Source organism: Equus przewalskii, chromosome 11 (genome assembly GCF_037783145.1).
Source record: "Equus przewalskii isolate Varuska chromosome 11, EquPr2, whole genome shotgun sequence".
Taxonomy (NCBI): domain Eukaryota; kingdom Metazoa; phylum Chordata; class Mammalia; order Perissodactyla; family Equidae; genus Equus; species Equus przewalskii.
Window position 1 is genome coordinate 12,780,712 of NC_091841.1, and position 10,874 is coordinate 12,791,585.

General features: G+C 35.1%; 2 protein-coding genes across 2 annotated transcripts; both read left to right on the forward strand.

Annotated features, from left to right (window-relative positions):
- Positions 1–2,293: 2,293 nt before the first annotated feature.
- On the forward strand, positions 2,294–3,238 carry LOC103562678 (olfactory receptor 8J3-like). Its single transcript, XM_070565991.1, has one exon. It carries the CDS (start codon positions 2,294–2,296, stop codon positions 3,236–3,238), a length of 945 nt encoding a protein of 314 aa, XP_070422092.1.
- Positions 3,239–10,067: 6,829 nt separating this feature from the next.
- LOC103562677 (olfactory receptor 8J1-like) lies at positions 10,068–10,874 on the forward strand. The gene has a single exon (XM_008537799.2). The coding sequence runs from the start codon at positions 10,068–10,070 to the stop codon at positions 10,872–10,874; it is 807 nt and encodes a 268-aa protein (XP_008536021.2).

Below are 10,874 nucleotides of genomic sequence, written 5' to 3' on the forward strand. Positions count from 1 at the left end.
ATTTTTTAAATTTTCATTCATAATTTCAACCCCTTTAATCCTATAATTAATTATCATCATAACAGCAAGATTAATCTTTTTAAAACTTAAAGCTGATCATGTTCACCCACCTTAAAATTTGTGAATGCCTTAAAATTTACCTAAAATGAAATCCGAATATCTATTGTGATCTACATTATCTGATTCTAGTAATTTTCTGCTTCCTCATTATAATCCAGTGATGCTGTACTCCATTAAATTTCCCCTCAAAAACAAAAAACCAAAAACCTAACTTCTTTTCTACTGTGGAACAGCATTTTCAAGAAATACAGCCTGCCTGGAATCTGTGCATTATCTTCCTATGATTAATTAAATAGTTGTCTCTATCCCGTTTTTCAGGTTTCAGCTCACATGTCACCCTCTCAGACAGGACTGCCCTTAACATGTCACGTGAATTATTCTCCCAGGTTATCCTGATGCATCTTTTTGTTAAATTTTCTTATCGTGGTTACTACAATTTACAATCATCTGCTTGTCTGTTTTGTTACCAGCTTCTTGGGTCTTCCTTATGATTAAAATAGAAGGCCCATGAGGTGTGGAATGAATAATTATCTGTAACCTGAGCATTGCCTGGCACAAGTAGGAAATCAACAAATACTTGGTAAGTAAATAAATGGGAGGATGATTCAAAGAAACTTAGTGAAAGAAAGATGTTTGGTGTTGGAAACAAACTGATATCATATACTCAACAATGTTAGCTATTTTAGTCTACGTCTCTGAATCTTCTTGCACTGTTGCTTCATTATTTTATCTCACTGCAGAATAGTTGTCTATTTTTCTTTCTATTCTGTCCTGTTTTTAGGAGAGATAATGTCAGTAACTCTTGGCTTTCACAATTCAGGCATTCATGATACATAATCTTTTTTAAAAAAGCTTTATTGAGGTAAGAATGACATACAAAAAGCTCAACACATTTAATGTACATAACTTGATGGTTTGGAGATGTGTGCCTCCTTGAAACCATCACCACAGTCTATGAGATAAATATATCCCCATCTCCAAAAGTTTCCTTTTGCCTCTTTATTTATCATTATTATTTTGTGTGTATGTATACTTAAATTTTTGTGAAAGTGTAGATCTTATGTTAAATGATGATATAGTCTTGACACTCTGCAACTGAACTCAAATCTTCAGAAAAGAGACTATGAAAGGACTTTCTTTAGGCCAGGTGCCCCCAGTGGAACTATCAATTGTGATTGGAAAGGGACTCTAATAGGCCTAGTTTGGAGCAGGTGATCATCAGAGAAAAAAAATCTCTAGAAAAATATTTGATCATATTATAATAGCATGCTGATTCTTTGGCAAGTATATGCAATGTAATTATAGAAAAACTATAAAATAAGGATGTTTAATATTATGACAATAACGAAAAATATCAAAATGTGACAAAATATCAAGAAAGGTCAACTAAAAATTAAGGCCAAGTATATTCCATAAATTTTTTAAATAATGTTTTAAAATTCTATAAATAAAAATACTGATTAACACAAAAACATAGTGGAAACAATATGAGGAACTGCATCGATTTGTGGGGCAAGAAGGAAAAGAGTTATGAGAAGGAAGGAAAGGAAGTTGAATCCAGCAAAGTGCGATGTGATGGAATTTCAAAAATTATAATATTTTCACAGATTTTTTTTAAAGCTGAAAAGAGAATCAGTAAACTGAAAAATATATTTCAGGACATATCTCTATGTATTTGTGTCTGAAAAAAACAGTTAACAGACATGCATGGTAGAACTTCAAGTTCAATGTACATCGAATAGAAGTTATAGAAAGATCAAATAAAGAAAATGGAGCAGGATTGTGGCTAAATCATCTATTCTTGAGAAAAATCAAGAAATCTCAATTAATAAATCACAAAACAACGTTGAATTATTTGAGGCATACAATTTCTCAAGTCTTTCTCACCTCAATGTAACAGACATAAGAAATGAATCATGCCTTCTATTGTTTGCAAGCCAGTATGACATTTATACTTTAACAAAATTGTGAGAAAGTAAATCCTCAAAATATGCATGATGCTAAATAATCTAGTTAATTTACCACATTTACTTTTTCTACCTCCCAAATGGTTGCAAGGTTTATATATTAGACCTAGAACATTAAGTTTAATAACAGATTAGTAAATGATTGCAAGAATTCTCACCCAAGGAATTGCCCTTGCCGTCTAATGCCGGTTCTAGGAAAGAATTCCTAAGAGTTAGTAACCACTTCTCCTTTCCTTCTCCAGACAGATGAATTTCCCAACTCTTACATGGCTCCTGGAAATTTCACCCGGGTCACTGAGTTTATCCTCACGGGTGTCTCAGACCGTCCAGAACTCCAGATTCCACTCTTCTTTGTTTTCCTGGTCATCTATGGACTGACAGTGGCAGGAAATCTGAGCATCATCACTCTCACCAGTGTTGACTCTCGACTTCAGACCCCTATGTATTATTTCCTCCGACATTTGGCTATGATAAATTTTGGCAATTCTACTGTTATTGCCCCTAAAATGCTCATCAATTTTTTAGCAAAGAAGAAAACCACCTTTTACTATGAATGTGCCACCCAACTAGGGGTGTTCTTGGTTTTCATTGTAGCTGAGGTTTTCCTGTTAGCTGTGATAGCCTACGACCGCTATGTGGCCATCTGTAATCCCCTGCTCTACATGGTAGTGGTATCTCGGCAGATCTGCTTTCTGCTGGTATCCCTCACGTACCTCTATAGCTTTTCCACAGCTGTGGTGGCTTCATCTTCTGTATTCACTGTGTCTTATTGCTCTTCTAACGTAATCAATCATTTTTTCTGTGATATTGTCCCTCTGTTAGCATTGTCCTGCTCTGATACTTACTTTCCAGAAACAGTAGTTTTTATATCTGCAGCTACAAATTTGGTTTTTTCCATTGTTATAGTTGTAACATCTTATTTCAACATTGTTTTGTCCATTCTAAGGATACGGTCATCAGAGGGAAGAAAAAAAGCCTTTTCCACATGTGCTTCACACATGATGGCAGTCACGGTTTTCTATGGAACAATGCTATTCATGTATGTACAGCCTCAAATTAACCATTCAATGGATACTGATAAGTTGGCTTCCGTATTCTACACAGTGGTGATCCCCATGCTGAATCCCATGATCTACAGCCTTCGAAATAAGGAGGTGAAGGCTGCCTTGAAGAGATTTCTGAAAAATTCATGCTATTCTAAATCAATATGATTTTAGGACTCTATAAGTAAATGAAGAGAAGTTTAAGATAGGCTGCCATTATGCCAGAGAAAGTAAAGGTTAGGTGACCGACCTACTTACTTTACAAGCAAATAATCCTGGGAATTAAAGGGAGCTAGGATTTAGAAAGCAGTGAATTAAAAAATCAACTGAAGCTCTAGGAGTTATGAGGTTAATACAGAAACAAAGCATTATTCACTGACTTTGCCAAAGAGTATGTAGGTAGGTAGATTGAAAGAAATAGTTCTAACATTCAGGAGAGATATAACTTGAAAAAAATTAAATTAGTTAAAACCGAGTAACAGAATATGGATCAGAGAAGTAAGTCCATCTTTCTTATTCTTTGGCTTCTTTTTTGTTCCTGGGTATGTTTAGTCAATGAACTTTGAAAAACTGTTGTTGCAGATGGCTAAAAACTTTCTTAAAGTGAAGTCAGCAAAATTAAACTGACAAATATATTTAAAATAAAACTCCTTGACTTTTTTAAATATCATATTTCAATGAAAAAATATATACTACCAATGGACTTATATCCTGAACGCCAGCTAAAATATAACTGAACTTGTTTTTATATCCATTGATGTAATTTATACAACTTTTTAATGAAAGACTGAGAGTATCGTCATTGAATATGCTTTCCTTCTTTGTACATTTTGATTGATAAACCTCATGGATTTTGTAAAAGTTTTCCTTTCTCGTTATTCTGAGTCTTTTTTAGTGTGTCTAATAAATTTACTCTATTGTGGCAATATTAAGCATTCATTGGACCATGTTTGTGTAAGTTCTTTACATCATTACAGGAAAGATTCAATTGATTTGTAAAATTTTTGTTCTGTTTTCTGATAGATTTTGATTAGTGAGTGTACAGCAAAATAAATTGTACAACTTTGAATATGTAAAGGTGACCATATTATATCGAAGACTTATCAAATCAGAACTGAGTTAACCAATGTGATATTAAATTAATGTGTATCGTTTATATAGTGAACATTACCATGCTGGGCATTTCCAAAGAAGAAGAAGAATCCAGCTTTGAAATTATTTTACTAAAAATATTTGAACCTGGGCCTGCCCTTGTGGCCTAGTGGTTAAGTTCAGTATGCTCTGCTTCAGTGGTGTAGGTTTGATTCCTGGACATGGACCTACACCACTTGTCAGTGGCTGTGCTGTGGTGGCAGCTCACATAGAAAATAGAGGAAGATTGGCAACAGATGTTAGCTCAGGGTGAATCTTCCTCAGAATTGAAAAAGAAGTTTGAACCCCTAAGCTAGGCATGTACCTGGTACATGAAGAATGTCCTAGAAAATATTCTTGATTTCATTTGGACCCTCAGGTAGATAGAGGGTCTAGAGAGAGAATGTTAACACACTCAATATGAGTGTTCCAGTTTCTTCACATCCTCACTAACACTTTGCATAAATACCATCAATGGCAACCCTCCTTGCCACCGCAATATAGACGTTCTCCCTAAGAACTTGAAACAGATTATCTTGAAACAGGTGGGCAGAAAATATTTATCTTATTTTTGTATTATGACGTTTAAATGATTGAAAACTGTACCTTAAAATGAGTCACTTCTCTTTCATTTTGGAAGGCACTGGGTATTGTATATAAACAAATAATACAGTGTTTAAACTAAGGCTTTTTTCCAAGATTTATAACTGTTTTGGACAACACAGGGTGCCAAAAATGACACAGATTTTATGTTTCCAAATTAGAACTGCTATCCTTGTGTTTTGTATACTTAAATAAATTATATCACTACTGAAATATAGGATTATTGCTCACTGAGATTGTTGATATCATAGTTTTACTTCAGCAATATTATCTAAAATGAAAATAGCATGTGTTATAGAGCATCCTGTGAAAGAAAGCTGGACATACAACTACCCAAATTCCAAACGATGCTCCTTTTTTGAGTATATAATTCTAGATCATTAATTTTCTCAGGAAAATTTTCAATTAACTTGAAAACATTCAGGCAAGTGTATATATAGAAGCATAATAAGTAATCAATATAATGATGAAACATGTTTAGATAAACCACATATCTTATAGTAAAATAATCTGTCAACATTTTAGTTGAGAAGATCTCAAAAAGAAGGACTTCTATTTGAGGGAAGTCACTGCACAAGCAGGAGGAAGATTTTAAGAAATGCAGACCCATAGATTCCTAGCGTGATGGAACAGAGCCTCTATAACATTCTCAAGGAGGAAATAAAACCCAGAAGAAAATGTTCATTTTCTGGCTGCTCTTAGTTCCACAGACCCAAAATAAGATGTGCAAAACTAAGTTTATTTTCTTCATATTCTGCCTCATCATTTTATAATAAGCATTCTAAGTACATAGAAGTACATAGAAACTATTTCTATATGCTTTATTTGTTCTTTTGGTGAGGAAGATTCGCTCTGAGCTAAATTCTATTGCCAATCCTCCCCTTCTTTTGCTTGAGGAAGATTAGCCCTGAGTTAACATCTGTGCCAGTCTTCCTCTGTTTTGTATATGGGATGCCTCCACAGCACAGCTGATGAGTGGAGTAGGTTTGCACCTGGGATTTGAACCCATGAACCTGGGATGCCAAAGTGGAGCATTTGGCACTCTAACTGCTTTGCCATGGGGCTGGCCCCATTAATAAGCACTTTTTAATGCTATTATTATTAATCATTAGCCATAAAACATTTGTGCTAATTTGAAGACAACGCACTATCTTTTTACCCTTCCTTTACTCATTAGTATTCATAAGAAGATTGTTAATATCTAAGGTATAATCAGGAATGACATTTTTTAATTCTCCAAAATCAAGTTTGTCAGCCTCCTTTGACCCTATGTTCATTTACACTTTCTGATAGTGTGGGGTCACTGCTACAAATAAATGTTGAGCAGACTTTTTTTAGATAACATGCCACCTATCAAAGTAAGTGGAGTAATCTCAGAGCAATTAATATGAGTAAGGATGTAGAGGGACAGAGGCGAAAATGTATGTTGAATGTGTGCCTGGTAGGGTTGTATGACTGGAAAGGTGATATGGACCTGAATGTGGAATGCATTGGGAATGAGGCTAATGCATATTTCAATTATCCTAAAAAAATAGCTCTGATTACATATCTTGATTACTCCAAAAGCTTAGTGACTGTCGTTTGCCTACCAGCTAATGTGAGAGAATCATGGCATGGAGACCAAGAAGGATACAACAGTCAATGATAGTCTTAATGAAAGCTTGACCTGAGGAAGTGGAAGAGGAAGATGCTTAGGATAAGAGAGTACTTATGGAAACTGACATATAATAACATGTGGAACTTTGAAAGGGAAAATTAGAGGCTGTATGTGTGTTTGTGGTTTACAATGTTTGCTTGTTAAAATTTATCATTGCAGTTTAAAATAAAGTACAGAATCAGCAATACATTAAATTTCAGCAGAAATAGAAGAGCTGGTGTAATTTAGAAGCATTAGTTTTGGATGATAGTTGATATGTTTGCTAACGAAGATGATGGAGAGACTGAAGTCTGCAGACAAAATATTAAAAATTGTAAACACACTTGGGGCCAGACCAGTGGTAGAGTGGTTAAGTTCATATGCTCTGCTTCAGCGGCCCCACATCCATGGGTTTGGATCCTGGGCATGGACCTACACAGAGCTCATCAAGCCATGCTGTGGTGGCATCCCACATGCAAAACATAGAGGAAGATTGGCACAGATGTTAGCTCAGGGACAATCTTCCTCAAGCAAAAAGAGGAAGATTGGCAAAAAATGTTAGCTCTGGGCCAACTTTCCTCACACAAAAACAAATCAAATTGTAAACACAAAGAAGGCAAGACAAGACAGAGGCATGGGAGGGGGCACAGAAGCAACATCCTCTAGTGTAGTGCTTGGGGATAAAAAGAAGTTACAATCTCAAAACAGACAGTTGTCCCTCAGTGGAAAAGAATACAGATTGATTGAGGAACATATTAGGAATTTTTGTTGCAAGTTTTTAAAGGATTTTGAAATAGATTTAAAAAATATAGTGTATCATCTATATTGAGGTTTCTTAAGTTTGCAAGCCTAACCACATCTAGGCTCTCCAGACATAAATATTAGCTGGCCTAAATGATTGTTTAAATGTGTCATTAGCACTGAAAGCTTATCATGTTCAAAACCATCACTCCATCTTAAATCATATCCTCTAAAAATGCAGAAACTGTCATGGCCATTGACTCAATTGCAAAAAAATCACTAATGTCTTTCTTGATCTACCCCCTCATCTGTCATTCCCTCATATGTTTTTCACATAATTCATAGTATGAATTATGTTGAAGATATCATGTTTCTGCTTCCAACCGTTGAGTGTATCTTATTTCCCTTATCACCAGCTTCTCCACTTTGGCCCAAGTCAACATTATATTATATGGGGAATCCTATAACAACAACTTGACTCAGTTTTTAAATTTTCACTCATAATTTCTACCCTTTAATTCATTATCATTATAATAGCAAGAGTAATGTTTTTAAAACTTAAAAGCTGATCATGGTCACCTACCTTAAAATTTATCAATGCCTTACAATTTACTTAAAATGAAATCCAAATATTTATTGTGACCCACATTATCTGATTCTAGTAATTCTCCACTTCCTCATTACTATCTAGTGACACTGGGCTCAGTTAAATTTCCTCTCAAAAGCAAACAAACAAATAATGTAACGTCTTTTCTACTGTAGAGCAGCATTTTCAAGAAATACACTCCTGTCTGGAATCTTGAAATGTTCTTCCTATGATTTATTAAATAGTTGGTTCCATCCCATTTTTTAGGTTCCGACTCACATATCACCCTCTTAGACAGGCCGTCCCTTAACATACCATGTGAAATAATTCTCCCAGGTTATCCTGATGCTTCTTGATGTTAAATTTTCTTATTATGCTTGCTAAAATTTACAATAATCTGCTTATATGTTTTGTTACCAGCTTCTTGTCTCTTCCTTATGATTAAAACAGAACGTCCAAGACATGATGAATGAATAATTTATCCGAAACTTGAACATTGCGTGGCACAAGTAGCAAATCAACAAATACTTGGTAAATAATTAGGAGGATGATTCAATGGAACTTAGCAAAAGGATGATGTTTGGTGTTGGAAACAAACTGATGTCATATACTCAACAATGTTAAAAGCTATTTTTGTCTTATTTTTCTGAATCTGTTTGCATTGTTGCTTCATTCTTTTTTTCTCACTGCAGAATAATTTTCTATTTTTCTTTCTATTTTATCATTTGTTTTAGGAGAGATCATGTCAGTAACTCTGGACTTTCACAATTAGGTCAATTTTTTTTAAAAAAGAGCTTTTTTGAGGTAAGAGTGACATACAAAAAGCTGAACACGTTTAATGTACAGAACTCGATGAGTTTGGAGATAAGTGGGCATCCTTGAAACCATCACCTCAATCTATGCCATAACCATATCCTTCATCTCCAAAAGTTTCCTCTTGCTCCTTAATTTATTATTATTTTGCGTGTATGTATACATAAATTTTTGTGAATGGGTAGATCGGACGTTAAATGACGACATAGTTTTGACACTCTGCAACTCAACTACAAATCTTCAGATAAGAGACTATAACAAGACTTTTTTTGGTCCAGGTCTCCCCATTGGAACTATCAGTTGTGAATGGAAATGGACTTTAATAGGCTTGGTTAGGAGCAGGTGACCATCTTAGAAAAGAAAATATCTAGAAAAATGTTAGAACATATTATAATTACATGCTGATTCTTTGGCAAATATATGCAATGTAACTATCATAGAAACTATAAAAATAAGTGTGTTTAATATTATGACATAACAAAAAATATCAAAGTGTGAAAAAATATCAAGGAAAAGTCAACTAAAAATTAAGGCCAGATATATATCATAAATTTTTAAAATTATATAAATAAAAATACTGCTTAAAGCAAAAACACAGTGGAAACAATATAAGGAATTTCATCAACTTATGGGGCAAGAAGAAAAAGAGTTACATTGAAGGAAAAGGAAGTCGAATCCAGTAAAGCATAGTGTGACGGAATTACAAAAATGATAATATTTTCACAGATGTCATTTTTTTAAAGCTGAAAAGAGAATCAGTAAACTGAAAAATACACTTGAGGACATATCTCCATGTATTTTTGTCTGAAAAAAGCAGTTAACAGACATGGATGGTAGAATTTCAAGTTCAATGCACATTGAATAGAAGTTATAGTAAGATCAAATAAAGAAAATGGAGTAGGATTGTGGCTAAATCATGTATTCTTGAGAAAAAGCAAGAAATCTCAATTAAGAAATCAGAAACAACATTGAATTATTTGAGGTATACAATTCTTCAAGTCTTTCTCACACTCAATGCAAGAGACATAAGAAATGAATCATGGCTTCTATTGCAAGTCATGTAAGCCAGTAAGATATCCATAACTTAATGAAATTGTGAGGAAGTAAATCCTCAAAACATACATGATGCTGAATCATCTATTTAGTTTACCACGTTTACTTTTTCTATCTCCCAAACTGTTGTGAGGTTTCTATGTTAGACCTAGAACCTTAACTTTTTTTTCCCCTGCTTTATCTCCCCAAAACCCCCTGTACACAGTTGTATATCGTAGTTGCACATCCTTCTAGTTGTGAGATGTGGGACGCCACCTCAACTTGGCCTGACAAGCAGCGCCATGTCCATGCCCAGGATCCGAACCCTGGGCCGCCGCAGCGGAGCACGTGAACTTAACCACTCGGCCACTGAGCCGGCCCCGAACCTTAACTTTAATAACAGATTAATACATAATTGCAGGACTTCTTACCCAAGGAATTGCCCTTGCTATCTAATGCCAGTTCTAGAAAAGAATTCTCCAAATGATGTAACCACTTCTTCTTTCCTTCCCCAAACAGATGAATTTCCAAACTCTTACGTGGCTCCTGGAAATTTCACCCGGGTCACTGAGTTTATCCTCACAGGTGTCTCAGACTGTCCAGAACTCCAGATTCCACTCTTCTTTGTTTTCCTGGTCATCTATGGACTGACTGTGGCGGGGAGCCTGATCATCATCACTCTCACCAGTGTTGACTCTCGACTTCAGACCTCCATGTATTTTTTCCTCCGACATTTGGCTATGATAAATTTTGGCAATTCTACTGTTATTGCCTCTAAAAGGCTGATAAATTTTTTCGTAAAGAAGAAAACCACCTTTTACTATGAATGTGCCACCCAACTGGGGGTGTTCTTGGTTTTCATTGTAGCTGAAGTCTTCATGTTAGCTGTGATGGCCTATGACTGCTATGTGGCCATCTGCAATCCCCTGCTCTACATGGTAGTTGTATCTCAGCGGGTCTGCTTTCTCCTGGTATCCCTCACGTACCTTTATAGCTTTTCCACAGCTGTGGTGGCTTCATCTGCTGTATTCTCTATGTCTTACTGCTCTTCCAATGTAATTAATCATTTTTTCTGCAACATTGTTGGTGTAATAGCATTGTCCTGCTCTGATACCTACTTTCCAGAAACATCAGATTTTATATCTGCAAAATTTATATTGAATTTTTTTCTATTTCAATTGATGCAATTTATACAACTGTTTTATGAAAGACTGAGAGTACCATCATTGGATATGCTTTCATCCTGGGTACAATTTGATTGA

Excerpts from the sequence above, each read along its gene's own strand:
- LOC103562677 (XM_008537799.2), top strand. The coding sequence starts at position 10,068 with ATGCCAGTTCTAGAAAAGAATTCTCCAAATGATGTAACCACTTCTTCT.
- LOC103562678 (XM_070565991.1), top strand. The coding sequence starts at position 2,294 with ATGGCTCCTGGAAATTTCACCCGGGTCACTGAGTTTATCCTCACGGGT.